Genomic DNA, 16,821 nt, shown 5'->3' on the forward strand with positions numbered 1-16,821 from the left:
GTTTGGATGGGCAATAATGCCGCATCATCACTCCTCATGAGCTCGTTGTCCGCATCACTACTATGAGGTGACGGCAACGGTGTCGACTCATTGTAGTCGACAATGAGCGACGGATCAACATCCTCACTGTTAAAGTGGGATGGATCCTTTAGCCCTGTTAACGCGACAGCCGCAGTGGCTGTCTGCGTTCCGACTAAGGCATTAGACGCAGCCGGCGAATTAACGCGGCGCGTGCGCTTAGTGCGAGGTTGTGTGGGCGTCTTCGTAGACGACCCACCAACGTGGCCCCTTTTAGGTGGCATCTTGGGCGCCGTGTATAGAAACACGTGCGCGAGAGTGATCGAGTGAACTAGCGGCGCGTTAAGCTGCTCGCAGTCCCTCTCTCCTCTTTGTCGAATTTAAAAATGTAAATTCGTCGTTAAAGAGGGGGATGGCGTAACGGGCTAGAGTTGCCCTAATGTTACACAGTCCCCATTAAGTACATTTGGTACTTAAGGGGATGGACAATTACTAAATAATAGTAATTTGACCCAACACTCGGGTGTGGTGCACATTTGTGACCAACCCTTGTGGATGTGATGCACATAAGTGCATTCACATTAGGAAAGATGACGCCCAAAGATACGCTCGCAATACATATTAAATGATATCTATAGAGATATCATTTTAATTGGTAAAAATAGGTATTTGTGTTTAATTCTATTAAATATAAATCAGTCTAAAAATTACTACCTACTTGGGAAGTGCGCACGTGGAGACGGATTACCGCTCCCGTGACGTCACTTCACCAGAGTTCTTAGTGTGTTGGGTGAGGTCACTTGCGCGCCCACCACAACTACCTCACTGCACGCCAGAGAAGCAGGTGCAAACCGCTTCCTCGCTGTGCTAGGGTGTGTGCTTAAGTAGAGCGTGGCCGCATTACGACGTGCTCGCCTACACAGTGGCTGTTCCCCCCTTCATTCTGATCACCAGTCTGTATCCAGCTGCTCAAGACATCGGTCCAACGCAGTCGTTATCGGAAGATATTAGTCATATATTTCATTAGACCTAATAAATCGGGTAAGGTCGTTTACGAACTCATCACAGAAATTATAAATGGGGAATCAGTCAGCTGTCGGGCGCAAACAACTGGGATGAAAAGTTACAAAAGTGCACAGAATGTTTGAGAGCGGTGAAGAAGCGGTAGCGCACCTCAACACAAAAACAGCGCAAATCAACGCTATCATTGAGGATTAGGGGGACACCTCGAGAGGTTAGAAGATAGTATTGAGCGATTCCAAGATAATAGACTGCGGCGGCAATATAAACGCGTCTCGGATTGGGAACAAGACCAGCATGTAACCGCAAATTTATCACGTAGATGGGCCCGAATTCACTCCATTGATACCGGTTGTTGACAAATTGGCATCGGAATGGACCCCCATTTTAGGCTGTAGCCAAAGAGGAATCGCGGCAGATGATCTTCAGAATGAGTTCATGCAATTTATCGAATTCTTCAGCGAGCAGCTGCTCAATCACAGCGACAATACATCACTCATCGTGGAATTTACGGAAGCTGATATTCTTCGGGCAGTAAAATCTTAAATCGCCTCAATGCTGCTGGCGCGGACGGGCTAAACAACGAATTCTACACAGATACACAAGCGATCATGGTTCCAGCGCTCGGTATAGTAAGCAACGAGATACGGACTGGAGCAGCAAAGCCGCCCTCTTCATCGAACTTTTCCGGTGGAGCAATAACCTCTGGAAGGAAGATGGATGCATGCTCGCAACAACTAAGTACAACCGGAATTCATACGTCCCTCTAGCAGACTTTTGCATACAACGCACACGCTCCACATAGTACGTAATGATTTCCCCCCAGCTGGAATCGACCAACGTCATACAGAACAAATAAATGCGCAGATGGGCAACTGCAGTGCTTTGTCGAAGCCTGCAATTATAACTGGGAATGTGGTGCTCGCACACCCCACATTGCATCTCTGACCCCCAAAAGGGACGTACGGAGGGTATATCTGGCAACAACAGACGAATGGGCACATCCATCCACGAGAATTCACCAAGTACCACCAAATCGAAAACAGGCCCTCTTTGTCACTTTAAACAAGAGATAACCGGGAGTGCATTTTTTCAAATCACTAGAAGGCACGTGAATGACAGTCGTCCCTACGCCGGTGTTAGAAGCAAGCACGTTGATCCACCGATTTCCGTGGAGTAAATCAAACCAAGTGAGGATTACCTACATTAGTCGATCCTTAAAAAAATATAGTGATCCTTGACGAAGCAATGAGACGCGTAGAGCTGCAAAAGAGTCCGATGAGTGGCAGTGAGCAGCTCTTGATCAAACTCCAAAGCATTTATGGGGCCACGGAAATGGGCTCACATATTTCCAATTTAAACAGACTAACGAGTGGTGACAAATCAGCTTAACCGGTTCTAGACCGATCTCCAGAATATGTCCGCAGTTGGGTACCTGTCCGGAGTTTCCCGATATATCCACTCACATGCTCTGGTAATATCCATATGCCGCGAGGAGCTGGGAAAATGGATTGCGCACTGGACAGGGGGGAGGTGGCCTTCCGAGCGACTGGCTGAGTTTCAATATTTTTGTGCAAGCAGGCGCCCACTCCCCATCCGGAACGAGAGATATCGAACTGAATGAGCCTACCTCGAGGACGGAGACGACATCAAGATAAAATGGGACAGGGTGTGGTGTATAGGCAGTTCTATTTGCCCGATTCATATATGGATGACAAGAAACGCATGAGTATATCGAGGCAGAGGCTGACCTAATAGGGATACCGCACAGACGATTTGGAAGGCCGCACTGAGACAACTCCGAGCGATTGCCAAACGCGACCATAGTCGTCCTGCGAGGAAAACCAAAGGAGCGCGCTAACACGCTTGCCTTTGAATTTCTCCGGCACAAACATAGAGGGTTCCCACCGAGTGAGGAATCAAACCAAGCACAGCCACCGGAGCAACATCCACCGGCGCTGCTCACCTGGCTTAGAAATTTTCAGATATCTTGCATATTACTTTGTAAATAGACCATCTGGTACGCCCTAAACCCTTACTTTGTAAGTACGACGTCCACGTAGCAAGGACCCAGCGTCACATAGCACCACAAGTGTAACGGTGTATTAAGGTATCTCGTTGCATAAATATATTACCTTAAAATAAATAAAGAAGAAGAATATATAATTTTGATACATTGTATTGCCAATATACCATACATGGTAATATTTGTGACAGTCATATGACAGTTTTGTTGATAAATTGGTTTATATCTTTGATTCAACCCCGTTTAGCGCTGCTAGACGAGCAAATGGGTGGTGTGCAACGAGTCACCACAAGATAGTTTCTTGCTTAAGAAATAAAGTCAGGACAATAAGAAGTATTACTACGTAGGAATTAAATTAGATTAATACAGATTTCCTTTTTTTCACCTTCAGAGCTAAGCCATCTTGTCCACTTTTAATTCTTCCCCTGCACGTCCAAGTAAAACCTTTCTCTGCACGTCGTGTACATGAAGTAGTCGATAATATTGGCGACGAATGGATTCTGGGCAGTGGATCCAGTCGACACCTAGTCAACAATTGTCGTTATAAAAAAATTCATAATTATGCGAACATGAGTGCCATCTGGCTAATAGGGGCTCAGTGAAGCTGTCACGTGTCGGTAGCGTGGTACATATTGTGTTAGCTGAAGGGTGAAAGAGGGATAGTACGGTGACCGACGTCTATCTCGCGCCAGAGCTCTCGCGCAATATAATGTCAAACGGCAAGCACGAGCGCAAGGTTGATGGTACAAAGCGGGCACTAGCAAGGCGCAGAGATGGTGAATACATATATGACATATCGATGGAATAAGTACTTTACGTGGAGATAGTGGATCTGGTACGTAATCCAAGTTCTCCTAGTGACGTATTTGTCCTGCAAGTATACAGGTATTTCAAGACAAGTCAGTGAAGCACGAAGTCAAGCATCGAATGAATAACCGAGCGAATGCACCGGACGGTACTTCAAATTGCTCGCTCGATGATATTTGAAAGTCGACTCCCTTTGTCGTTTTTGGGTGATGCGGTTGAGTATGCGTCATAGACTCTCAATCGCAGCCGAATAAGCACTAACGAAAAGCGAGCATCGCCGATGGGGGCACTTACGAAGCGTGCTCCTGAGTTGCGTGAAATTTAAGTTTTTGGATCTGTGTGCTCTGTATACCGCGATTCGCGAAAGAATTCGCTTGCAAAGAGGTTTCAAATTCGCCGTTTCCATCAGGCGCAGCGAGAAAACCAAGGGCTATAGACTATATCTGCAAAGGAGAATACGGATGTGGTCATGCAGCACGTAAGGACATCGATAACCTCTGAACAATATGCAACACAGTCAGCTACAGAGAGCTCTTGAGATCGAAGGCCAATCAGTTCGACAGGCTCAACTAAGAAAGATCGAAGCGAAAAGAAGAAGTCGAAGTCATGGACACGTGCTGAACACATGACTCGAGGTGCAACACAAATGATGCACTCTTTCGGTGCTCAGGAGGAGCAAGGCCATAAAGATGGGGTCGTGACGAATGTGTGCCTCTACTTGAAGTGCGATGACAAGGACATTAATTTGGTAGGTATCTATGTGGATGACCATCGTGTCGATGGTATTGGTACAGCTGCAGTTGACCGATTCTTCGCAAGTCTTTCAAGCTTGTCAATTAAGAATCTTGGTTAAGTGAGCAATGTTTTAGGAATGCGAGTGGCGCTAACGACGATGGTGGCTATGTTTTGTGTCAGATGAAGTCAATAAATGATTTACTACGCGAAACGGGCTCTCAATAGTCAATGGCCGACTCGGGGAGAGTGGAGATGTCGCCTGAACGTCGTCATGCGGCTGACTATGAGCCTTCGAATGAGGGGGCTCAATCGGGTAGTTGTGCTAATAGCGTTCGCTATAGCATGTTTGGCTCCGACGATGAGGATGATTCCTCATCGCCATAGCCGTCTCCCGTGCCGTCACCCGCACTTATCCCTGTGCTTGGTGATGACAATGGCATAAACCATCGTAATCAAAGTTCTTGTACCCCTGCTTCAGAAGGTACCACTCAGGGAAGTGCAGACAATGAAATACCTCGTCTTGCCCCTTGAGAAGAAGCCGTGCCTTTTGCCCGAACGGTTTGTCAGTAGCTTGTCTGGGTTGACTATTCCTCACAATAACGATCTCTATTTATTGCGACAAAGCTACATGGCCTTGATCCCAGCGCAAAAAAACTTTCGCGCTGAGGAAGATTTTTATCTCGATGCTTTTCTTCAGCATCGATATTATAGTGAGATAAAAGCTCGTTGATGCAAACCTGGGACGCGTTAAACGCAATATCGAAGACATTGGACGCGAAGCCTATCCGACATGCACTTAACACACGTAGTATAGCGAGCTTGGTCGTGTCGAGTGCCTTGGTCAGCAAATTAGCTAGCATTTGCTCTGAGCGCACATACTGTGCCAGCACAGTCCCACAACGGGCAAAATTCCAAACAAATTTGACACAAATGTCAATATATTTGCCTTGAGGGACGACGCTTCACCCTTAAGCTGCCGTATAGCAGCCTGATTGTCCACATGCATTAGGATGGGCAATTTTGGCACCACGTCAATTTCGCGTAACATTTCCCGCACGCCGAAAAGCTATCGGGAAACCTCCGATATCGTCACAAATTCGGCTTTCATCGACGATAAGGACACGCTTGCCTGTTTCTTGGTACTCCAGCTTATTGCCATACGGTTGAGACGTAAATAAGTTCCGATCGGTGACTTTCTTCATTCTTGTACGCGGCGAAATAGGCGTCACTTTAACTTTCGAGCATAATCGACATTTTGCTAAAATTCAATTGTTTTCATCTTGAGCTTCATCGACCTCATGCCCTTTAAGTAGCGCGCCACCCGCTTGGCAAGATTCCAATCGCGAAGCAGGGGATACTGGATTGCGCGTCGCCTTGTGAACTGCAAACACAATGTGGGGTCGTGTGCACGCAAAGCAACAATTCGACCATCGACTGAAAATTTTCACTGATGGTAATCCGTTCTCGCCCTTGGCCTCGAGGTACGCGCTGTCATTTAAATGCACCTCGGAACAGTCATTACAAAAATAGGCGCAAGCGTAGAGGGCTTTAATGACTTAACGCGATTCGAGTTAAGTATGAAAAACGAACTCCAACCGGTGCAAGATTTAAACTGCGTCGGTCGTTTCTTAGGCAGGACATCCATGCCTCACGTGAGATGTGTTGTGTCGAAACGAGTGAAAGGGGATGTTTATCTTCTTTCTTCGCCCTGGGGGAAGGGCTCACATCTCTTTTGAGGCGCGCGATGCGATTGACGTTTTGTAATCGATTTACCAGCGCCAGGGGCGCGTTTATTCCGATGGCCTTGTGATCCATCGGATGGGTCTCGTCATACTGACGGACGAGGCCCTCAACGTCAACAACCAGCTGGGAATGAGGCTCTTAGCTGTCATGCGAAGGTGGATACCACGCCAGCAAACAAAATAACTCGTTTGCTGCCCCTTCATATCACGGTTGCTTACGATGCGTTCCACAAGGAAAGGTTGGCCACCGTGGAAATCCACAAATGGTTGTGGTGGAGGAGGGAAAATTAGATGCGACACATAGGTCGGATCTAGAGTCGATGATCGACAATCTCGACCACTACCTCGATGTGTTGGAGGAGAGTTTTAATTACAAGCGCAGTGAGAGTCACTCATTAGAACAGACGGTGCCGACTCACCGTATCAAAATTACGAAACTGTTTCTTATTGCTTTGATTTCATCATTTTTGGTAACTCGAAGACTGTTCGGAAAGTGCGTACCCCATGTTGGAGTAAGAACGGAAGTATCACGCTCTTCGTGACGAGCTTTCGTGAGCCCGTCGCGATTTCGAGGATTTTCGAACCCGGCATGAGAATCTCCAGATTCAACATGAGAATCTGGTTCGTGACCACAAGAATCTTTTAGGGATTATTAAAAAGGGTGGTCAGATCCGTCCTCGGAAGAGACCGCGTACTGATGGTACGGGCGGAGCCGACAAACGTACAACGTAGGATGCGTTCGCATCCTACGTGGCAAGTCTAATGTGTACGCATTGCCTCTGCAATGTAGTACCCGGAAAGGCCCAAGGAACTTGGGTAGTAGTATACTGCTACCCACATTAGTGACTAAACGCGTAAGTAAGTTTACCGTAGAGAGTAGTACTAGGTCATTCGGTTTCTGACGGTCCACTGCGTTAGCAATGGAATCCTATACGAAATGAATTACGAATTCTTGAGCCAGCAGAAATTCCTCTGCTGACTCATTTGCTTTGTCTTTTTCAGCGCGCTTTGTGCGCACTGCCATGAGATTTTTCGCATCTTTGATGTCGATAACTTCGACATCGACATCATTCGCGTCGTTGGTAACTTCGACGCGTGATGAGCATGAGCCAGAAATGGTTTTGCTCGTGCCCCCCCTTGAACTAGAGGATCCCTCTAATCGGATGGATATGCGTTCTAGACGCATGCACCGAATTATTGATGGCGAATTCGACCATCGATAAAACTCGCTCCAATTTGGATACGATTGGACGTAACGTCAAAGTATCTCTTCGAGGACGCGATTTACGCGTTCCGGCTGACCATCTGTCTACGGATGATCACAAGTTGACATAGTCAGCCGTGTTTCGTGAGATCGGAACACGGATTGCCAAAACTCCGCCGTAAACCGTGGATATCGCTTCAATTCGGATACGATTGGACGTAACCTCGAAGAATCTCTTCGAGGACGCAATTTACGCGTTCCGGCTGAATATCTGTCTCTGGATGATCACAAGTTGACATAGTCAGCCGTGTTCCGAGAGATCGGAACACGGATTGTTAAAACTTCGCCGTAAACCGTGGATCTCTATCCAACACCAGCTCACGGGGAATCCCGTGGAGATTGAATACCGTGTCGATAATGACACGGGCACAGCCCGGAGCGGTTATCGACTCTGGTACTGCAGCAAGATGTACTATCTTGCTAAATCTGTCTGCAAAAACAAGATTTCCATTGATTTTGGGATCGTCTTAGGGAAATCCGAAGACGAAGTCCATAGATACGGACTTCCAACATTCTGCCGGAAGTGGTAGAGGCTGGAGAGGTGCACGGGATGAAGGGCAACGCTTCACCCGTTGACATACCTCGCAAGCACGAATGTACTTGCGCACGAACTGATACTGGCGGGGCCAGTTAAAGTCGCAACTTACTGTGAGTAAGTTTTCTTACGTCCTCGATGCCCACTTGTTATGCATCGTGACACTCACACATGATGCGCAAGCGCAAATATTGTGAGTTGGGACGACGACACGTGAAGTGTCGCCGGCAACGGCTGTGTGATACAATAAGCCGTTGCGTGTTGTGTATCGATTAAATGACGATCGCTGTAAAGATGGTTATATGTTTGAAAGAGTTATCGGATGGATTCATGAGATGATCCATTAAACGCAGAAGGTCCTTATCGTCTGCGTAGGCTTTCTTTATGTCATCAAACAAGAAACGTGACTAAACACTTGAAATGAGTGTTGCAACAGTGAGATTATTTTTACTGTTAAAATACGCAGCCGGCTCGAAATCGGGTCGGCGTGCTAACGCATCAGCGACGACCTCAAGTCGTCCTAGTTTATATATTACGAAGAAATTATACTCCGCGACAAAGGGAAGCCACCTCGCCATTCTTTGCGAGAGGTGTGGACTATTTACGGCGGCCGGCGGCGTACTGACACATGGACCGTATATACGATGAACGGTCTATCTCCTCGGAGATAGACCCTAAATTTTGCCAGTGCATATTTTATGGCAAGGAGTTCCTTATCATGCACTGGCTAATTGCGTCAGCTGATTGCAGCTGACGCGATTATAAACAGACGATGGGCTCCGCGCCGTCCATATCGTATTGCATTAATGCACAGCCGATGGCGAAACCGCTGGCGTCACAGATCACATTAAATGGTATGTCTTGATCTGCAATCGCCAAGATGGGGATTGCATCAAGCTTTGCTTGATTCTTTCAAAGGAACGCTGACAATCAGCGTTCCATAACCAGTTCTCGTCTTTATTTTCAAGAGACGAGAAAGATAAATTGTCATCTCGGCAGCATAATTGTAAGAACCTGACAAATGTGGTTTTTATGAACTTCCACGTCCGTCTTTCCGTCCATAACCCGGCTATGGACGAATTTATCGTCGAAGTAACTCGGTGCGAGTTCTTGCACCGGTCTCAACAGATTCTTACACATCTGTTAAATGTTGCAGGGGCGTTACAAAGCCCCTGTGGCATTACTAATCATTACTAGAGCATCCCAATCGAAGTGCTCACTGCTGTGTACGGGATGTCCCATTCAGGCATAAGGGTCTGATAAAATCCATCCATCAGATCCATAGACGAAAACATGGTACTCGTAGAAATACCATCTATGATCACGTCTTCTCTACCGTGCAGTGGAAGACTCTTTTTGAAACACTTGCTTTAAAGAGGGTTAAATTAAGCTGTATTTAATATAATTAAGTTCTTCAGTTTCTATCTTCTTTAATACCAACTTAATTATATACTAAAACAAAACATGTAACAAAGTCTTATATGTATCTTTGCGCGCGCCCTGTGCTGACTGGACCGCGGAGCCAGTATATATAATGGCCTATATCTACCAATGGATAAGCTTTTTCGAATAATACTATGTAAAGTAATATTCTCCAAATATTTTCTACCCTCTAGATAATATATAAATTAACAACCTTTAAGTGTTAATTTTATGTAACGATACACCCCGTTACATTTCTGGCTGTTGCTGCACTTCTACATCTTCGCGAGTAGTGTTCTGTTGCTCTTTGTAATATGAGCACACGCACTAGGTTGTGATCAAAAGGAAATACCCACGTTAGCTCTATGGATGCATAAAATTAGTTAATCATTTTAAACTGAAGGGGATTATACCAAAGCGGAGGGGCATTTAATGGTTTCCTGAAGAATATCATTTTTATAAATAATAGTGTCAATATCACTCTACACATGTTAATATTGTAGCAGTAACAAAAAACATGACCGCTCTTCTTTTTGGTAAATATAGACCATTACACGAATAAATTAAAATATTATTAATAAAGGACGTCGGACATGAATTTACCAAAAGTGAGGAGTGGGTAACGGTTCTTAAAACTTGATTTGACAATCTGATTCTCTATTAATATCGTGCAACACTCGGGAAAATGTCTCAAGAATTCTGCTTGAATAAAAAGCAACGATTTTGTATGAGGACCGTCTGATCTGCCCTTTTGTGACTGGAGGATGGAGAATTCCTTCAGCGATACAGCCGTGGACAAGCGTGAGGAGAGTCCGCAGTATCACGAAGCTCATGCACAAGCTTCCTTTTTGGCGCACTTTCCGCATCTCCGTGAGTTCGTCTGCGGTGGCTCTGCGGCTGCAATTAATATTATTGTAACGTTTCCGCCAAATAAGGTCATGTTTCGGCAGCAGGTGCGGTGGTCCGTTGTATTTAATGATTATGCTGTGTTGAAGGACCCAATTGCTGTCTATTTTGCTAGTTGTTCGGTCTAAATACGTGGCAGGCGTTTGACAATGTGCGTAGCGAAGGGTGGCTGATGCTTTACCGTGGCGTGAAGCCCCCACTGCTCCAGGCCATGGTGTCCAAGAGCATTATGTTTGGCCTGTACAACTACTATGATGAGCTGCTTGTGGAGAAATTTGGAGACCATCAGGGCCTGAGTATGATGGCAGCGGGCATGGCAGGCACGTCTGAGGCAGTGTTGGCTCCATTTGAGGTGTGTGAGAATATGAGGAGACAAGAGATGAGAGGCCTCGGTTACTGACAATTCCTTTTATATAGCGAGCACAGACATTGCTTCAAACACCTAAATTTAATCAGAAAATTGCCGGTGCGTACGACGCTATGCTCCATATCAACAAGTACGGGCTGAGAGAGCACTATCGAGGACTCTCCGCCATTTTGTGCCGCAATGGACCAGGAAATATACTCTTCTTTGGGCTCAGAGGGCCAGTGAGAGAGACGCTTCCGCGAGGTGATACTGCGACAGCTATGATGACCAATGACTTTTTATGCGGTGCTATGCTCGGTGCTGTGATTAGCACATTTACGTTTCCTATTAATGGTAAATCTGTGTTGATTAAAGGGGTGCGTCTGCTTTTACTAATAAGCTTTTTATTTGTACGGACGTTTAGTGGCCCGAACGCGGATGCAGAGTGTGTATGGGCAACCGTTTATAGGGCCATGGGAGGCACTTCAGCTGACGTACAAAGAGCGCGGGTGTAGCGTAAAGCGGTTGTATCGAGGCGTACAGATGAATTTTTTTCGTTCCCTCGTTTCGTGGGGAATCATAAATTCGACATATGAAAAGCTCAAGGCAATCACTTTAGGGAATTGAGGTGAATAAAGTCCATATTATATAAGCTACACGTATACTACGTTGTTTCGACGAAGACTATATTTTTTTTAAAGATATTTTTAAATTAGACAATAATTGTTTTAGCAGCAACTTCGCCAGAGAAACATAAGAGTGGGTGTTGTTGTATTACCTTTTAATTTACAAAAGCAATATTGAATCTTAATTTTTACAAATGTATCTGACCTCGGCTTTTGCTCGGCCTGACGTTTCCGTTCGCATGCAACGCCGTTGGCTAGAGTACCAATGGTTTTTGATCGCGTTCTCGCTCCGCCCCGGCAACCACTTTGCAATCAAAACCCATTGCGTTGAAAATAAATGAATTGCTTTGCTCAAGGTCTCATCATCCGCAATCGTCCAAGGTGCCTGCCGTGATAACGAAGTCAGCACAGAAGCTCGTAGATCGGCGCAAATTCATCCCTTACCGTACTGACTGATGGGTCCAAATGGTTCAGAAATCGTTCGCGACACTGCTTTCCAATCCGACCTGGCAGAAACGCAGCAATCTAGAATTGCTATCACTACATCTTTCTACATCGAAATGGCCACTCGACAAACTTACCTTCGTCCACTTACGTCCATGCTCCATAACTTTCTCAATCAATAGTCGGTCTTCACTCGGCGTCCACATTCCTTTGCCTTTCACCACCTTGTCGTCAACAATTCGGTACCATTGCTGTATACACTGCACGTCAGTACGTCGAGGCAATTGCGAAGCAATAAAGAGCCAATTTTTCGCTCCGTGTGTTGCCACTAAATTTCGAAGCTTGTCATTCTCAGTCTTTAGCCAACGTTGTGGCAGTGCTTTCCTGATTGTGTACTGCTTGTCCGATTCCCTTCTGGCCAAAAGAAGACTTCGATTTTTAACACTTGCAGCACTTTTGCCGTCCATCTTTTCAGCTATCTTTGCCCACTTACATCCTATCGTACGCTGCAATTGTAACAATCTTTCGTCGTCCTCGAAACTCCATGCACTTAATACTGGCAACAGCGACGGAACTAGGTGATTCACATACCTTTCTCGACATCGTTTGCGATCCCGCAAAGGAAATTGCTTGGCAATTTCACTCCATTTACTTGGGCCGAGTTGATGTACTAGCTTTCTGAGCTTATCGTCTTCCTGGGACGTCCACGACGAACGCCGCGGTGAATAGAGTGGTGCCGTCGCGCAACTTTGTGGCGAATCAGGCGGCTCCGATGATGTTTCTTGATTGGCAAGCAGATTCCCTCGTTCAATCAAAAGGTCGATGCGCTGCCGCTTCGTGGAAGCCATTTTTCCTTAATTTTCAAAATATTTCGTCAGACCACTATAAAGTCTTAATAATTTATATAAAAAGTTCTGCAACTATTGATTTATAGAGTCCATCCCGTTTTTTAGCTACTGAAACATTGACAAAAAGACCTATCAAAAGACTTCAGAAAATAATTCCAATATTGTCCTGTCCAGTACACCAACATATGTCTATTATCTTGAAAAGCCGCACGCCTAAGGGCTCATCCCAGAAGAGACACATCTATTTGCTACACTATGTCCTCAATGTTAAGGTACTCAAATGTCGCTTACGTGATACGATTGCCAATTTGCTCTACGGCTTTTGCTCGTATCGTATGAAGCCTATAAAGCGCCTGGGAGGCTGTTGGTCGCTTGGTCGCATCTAACGAGACACATGCATGGCCCAGCTCTTTTACGGCTTGCATCGTATCCTTTGAAAACTCAACCTGAAGCTTCCCTGAGGCCACCAATTGCAAAATTGCGGGCTCGGGCATCTTTCGGCTTAAGTCGTTGGGATCTTTGGCATGCCAGTACGGAATCAAGTGCGTGTCTAGTTCCGACAAGACGACTCCAAACGAAAACATGTCGGCCTTGTCATCGTACCGGTCACCAAGCATCACTTCAGGTGCCATCCACAAACACGTACCCACTCCTCCAGTCATGGACTCATTCACTCGCTCACGTGACGTACCGAAATCCGTGAGTTTCGCATCTAGATTCTCGTGAAGCAATATGTTCTTGGACTTGAGGTCCCGATGGATAATGGGAGGGTCCATTGAATGCATGTACGTAAGTGCGTAAGCAATATGCAGAGCGATCTTAAGTTTGTCGAAATTAAACCCCTTTAAGTACTGTTGCTCCTCGTAATCACGGAGCAAGGCTTTTAAGTCTCCTCCTGCCACGAACTCTGACACTAGACACATATTAGCCAACGAGTCCCACGCGACTCCAATAAACTTGACAATATGAGGGTGTTCCATCGACGCCATAAGCTTGACCTCCGCCAGTAAGTCGACCACATGCAAAAGACTGCGCCGAGTCTCGGGCAACAGCATCTTAATGGCGACATGGTGTCCAAGGTACAGACCTGAGTAGACGACTCCAAAGCCTCCTCGACTGAGTACATGAACAATCACGACCTGGTCGCGAGGAATGCGAGCCGCGACGACGCATTCGTCTTCCCATGGACGATGTGATTTGCTTGATTCTGGAATCATCGACGATCCAAGCTTCAAGGAGCCAGGACGTTGAAATAAAAAGCTCAAGTTCGAGCGAGCAAGCGATCGCAAAGTCGATTGCTCTCGATACGATAAGAACGTGCTATTGTTATTTGGAAGGAGCGGATGACCACGTTGTGGTTTCGACAAGTACACTACCTCATCTGTCTCTAACATTGCAACGCTGTCGTGCATCAATTCCGTGAGTCTTGTGGCATGTTCGAGTGTCCGGTTTCTTGATTGCCATTTCCACGTAACAAGGCCGATAGCACCAAGTAGCACTCCAGCGACAACTAGAATTGCACCAATGGACGAAACGCTGTGGAAGCTCTCGATTGTCTCGATGGAATAATGAGGCTCAACGGCTATGCCGGATGACGACGTGTTTAAGGATTTATTGCTGCGAAACGAATGACTCACGTTCGTTCCGATTGCAAACAAACGGGCTCGGTGGCACGTGTGGGACGCCAATGCATTTAAATCTGGTGGAACGATGGATTGCGGCTGGACGCTGCAGTTGGTGGAAGAAAAGAATTGGACATTGACTGCATTATCGTCAATAATGGTGGCAATAATAGAGGTATCGGGCCCTCGTGAAACCGAGGAGATGGTATAAGGCACACAATGAGCCAGATCTTGAAAAGCGTGGGTTTCAATGTATGTCTCTAGCTTGCAATTTTGGTGTTGAAACTGGTCGACAATGATGTATCTTGCGCCGGTAAAGGCTCCTGCAATGTACTCTCGCGAGTCCGTGGTCATGTTCATGCATGCTGTATTGTAGTGGTATACAGTGGCTCCAAATTCGACACGAGTGCATGGGTGTGGTGTACAAGTCAATGATGAGTTGGACACCTGCATACTCAAAGGTACGTCCGTGCACGTACTGTCATCATAGAAGGCTATGGCTTTTGACGCCGCTGCAAACGTACTGGAAATAGCACGAAGCAATAAAGTGGCCAGCCAAAGAGGCTGGCATTGCAGCAGGGCCATGATCGTTCGAGAATGACCAAGATGCATAAGTATTATTGAACGAAAAGCTTTCAAGCCGACTCTACTTATACTTTTGGCTACTTATGGACCTGCATGGAAGACTCGAGAAACGTGGGATTAGTGTAGCAACGAGCTGGGGGCATCAAAGTGTATCGTCGTTGTTCTTATTAGTCACAGCGCATCGCGGCTTTGTTGACAATACTTTCAAAGACGTCCCGTGGGAGCATAGCAACACGTTGACCACGCTTTCGTTCGCGATTAAGCTCGATGCAAAAAGCTCTGGCTTGGTCGTATGTACACGTGACCACATTACCCTATTTAAAAAAATACTAGTGACATAAAAGCTTAAAAACAATTAAAAGGCACAGAAGAGCTTACATATCGAGTGAGCTGCTGCTGCTGACGATAATCCATGTAGCTAGTGTAGAAGACGTAATCCCGATGTACGCGCGCCACGTCGTCTTTCACTGCCTTCGTATCAACGCTTGTCTGGTGCTGCTGTTGTTTACATCGCTTTGCTTCAATTGCTTTCGCCTTTGAAATGCCATTATACAGCTTCAGCTTGGCTTTCTCCCCACGTGCTTGAAATTGCTGTTGGATCGATACCATCCCTTGAAACGCATGCAACAGTGCATCATGCACTTGACCTCCAGTCGTGTCCGACTCGAGCATTCTCAGCGTCGACGCCACGGCTTCCAGCGTCGACATACAGCCCGCCATTGGCTCGCTGCACAATAAGAAGTCCAATCAATCCCTACGTTTAGATTCACTCCATTCAATTCTTACCGCCTTAGACCGCCATAAATGCTTCGTTGGCTCTCATTGTCAAGGCAAACAAACTGCAGTCGCCTCCCTCGTCTCGCCCACTCGTTTGCTGCGTTCTCCCAATGCGGCGCGTTTCGGCGCGCAATCTTCTTGGCTTCTTTCCACGTGCCGTCCAGCACGATTAACAGTACTCGCTCAGTCTTGCAGTCAATGCGTTTTTTCAATGGCTCTGCATGCTTCGCAGGATACAAGATCATTGCAGCATCAAATTCGCCGTTTTCATTGTACAGGAGCGCATCGAGCTGCTCATGTTGGCCTGGACCACAGTCGCATGAAGCGTCGACCGTCACGAGCGTCACATTTGCGATCGTCTGGGCCAATACCGGCACGGACGAGATCGCCCCGCGTCGTTCCTTTTCATGCTGATGCTGCAGCACCAGTACATGCGTCAAATCGGTCACAAGCGGGACAGACGGCAGCGAGGAGCAATAGCAGACGCAAAGTGGGCGATTGCACCGACGACAGGACTCGCGACGACTATCGTTTTCCATGGAGCTCAAACTAAGTAATACGATTGAAAAGATGGCGATTCAGGAAGAGATAGACGTTCGGATTAATTAAGTTCCTATTTAAGCCGTAGACTGGTACATGGGGTCCACAGGGGCAGGAGACGTGGCCACGGGGGCTACAGGCACAATAGGATTCGATGGCTCCACGTATGGGCGGTAAACTTCCTCTTTTGGCTCCATAATCGTGACCACATCATCGAGAGCACGCTTGGGACCGACCTTGCCCGTAGGGTCATGTGGCAGCATTATCGAGACCTTGACGCCAAGCACTCCCTGACGCATTAGCACGTGACGCACAGCCGTGTCAACGTACTCTTGCGAGGCATTACCCGTCTTGACCATGTAGCCTTCGTTAAACTTCATGGCCTTGGCACGCTGAGCGCGAAGTTTTCCAGACACAACGACCTGTACACCCTTGGCTCCTGCCTCCATAATAAAGCGCACGACCGAGTAGCAAGCACGACGAACGGCAAGACCGCCGAGCAGCCGGTACTTAAGCGATTCAGCTTGAGCTTGCGAGCACAAGCCACGGTTAGCCACA

The 16,821-nt window shown here is 46.7% G+C and overlaps 3 protein-coding genes across 3 annotated transcripts; 1 reads left to right on the top strand and 2 right to left on the bottom strand.

Annotated features, from left to right (window-relative positions):
- Positions 1–10,327: 10,327 nt before the first annotated feature.
- On the top strand, positions 10,328–12,688 carry CCR75_002640 (uncharacterized protein). The gene is made up of 5 exons (XM_067960737.1): positions 10,328–10,522; positions 10,591–10,827; positions 10,893–11,175; positions 11,246–11,832; positions 11,892–12,688. Exons 1-4 carry the CDS (start codon positions 10,334–10,336, stop codon positions 11,446–11,448), a joined length of 912 nt encoding a protein of 303 aa, XP_067815455.1. The 5' UTR covers positions 10,328–10,333; the 3' UTR covers positions 11,449–11,832; positions 11,892–12,688.
- CCR75_002641 (uncharacterized protein) lies at positions 11,629–12,739 on the bottom strand (the record flags this gene model as incomplete). Its single annotated transcript, XM_067960738.1, has 3 exons — positions 11,629–11,832; positions 11,892–11,972; positions 12,029–12,739. The coding sequence occupies 3 exons, from the start codon at positions 12,737–12,739 to the stop codon at positions 11,629–11,631; spliced, it is 996 nt and encodes a 331-aa protein (XP_067815677.1).
- A 164-nt stretch (positions 12,740–12,903) lies between these two features.
- On the bottom strand, positions 12,904–16,352 carry CCR75_002642 (uncharacterized protein). The gene is made up of 3 exons (XM_067960739.1): positions 15,733–16,352; positions 15,325–15,673; positions 12,904–15,260 (listed from the first exon to the last, which is right to left on the bottom strand). Exons 1-3 carry the CDS (start codon positions 16,260–16,262, stop codon positions 15,114–15,116), a joined length of 1,026 nt encoding a protein of 341 aa, XP_067815454.1. The 5' UTR covers positions 16,263–16,352; the 3' UTR covers positions 12,904–15,113.
- Between the last annotated feature and the right edge of the window lie 469 nt (positions 16,353–16,821).

The sequence above is a fragment of the Bremia lactucae genome, assembly GCF_004359215.1.
Source record: "Bremia lactucae strain SF5 chromosome Unknown BlacSF5_NotPlaced_183_SHOA01000117.1_1171385bp, whole genome shotgun sequence".
In the NCBI taxonomy this organism is placed as follows: domain Eukaryota; phylum Oomycota; class Peronosporomycetes; order Peronosporales; family Peronosporaceae; genus Bremia; species Bremia lactucae.

What these genes read in the sequence shown, in the direction of transcription:
- CCR75_002640 (XM_067960737.1), top strand. Translation starts at nt 10,334, where the DNA reads ATGGAGAATTCCTTCAGCGATACAGCCGTGGACAAGCGTGAGGAGAGT. An exon ending in CAGTGTTGGCTCCATTTGAG is followed by an intron (nt 10,828 to 10,892) that starts GTGTGTGAGAAT and finishes CCTTTTATATAG; the next exon opens with CGAGCACAGACATTGCTTCA. An exon ending in ATTTACGTTTCCTATTAATG is followed by an intron (nt 11,176 to 11,245) that starts GTAAATCTGTGT and finishes ACGGACGTTTAG; the next exon opens with TGGCCCGAACGCGGATGCAG.
- CCR75_002642 (XM_067960739.1), bottom strand. Translation starts at nt 16,262, where the DNA reads ATGGAAAACGATAGTCGTCGCGAGTCCTGTCGTCGGTGCAATCGCCCA. An exon ending in ATTTATGGCGGTCTAAGGCG is followed by an intron (nt 15,674 to 15,732) that starts GTAAGAATTGAA and finishes CTTATTGTGCAG; the next exon opens with CGAGCCAATGGCGGGCTGTA. An exon ending in AGCAGCAGCTCACTCGATAT is followed by an intron (nt 15,261 to 15,324) that starts GTAAGCTCTTCT and finishes TTTTTTAAATAG; the next exon opens with GGTAATGTGGTCACGTGTAC.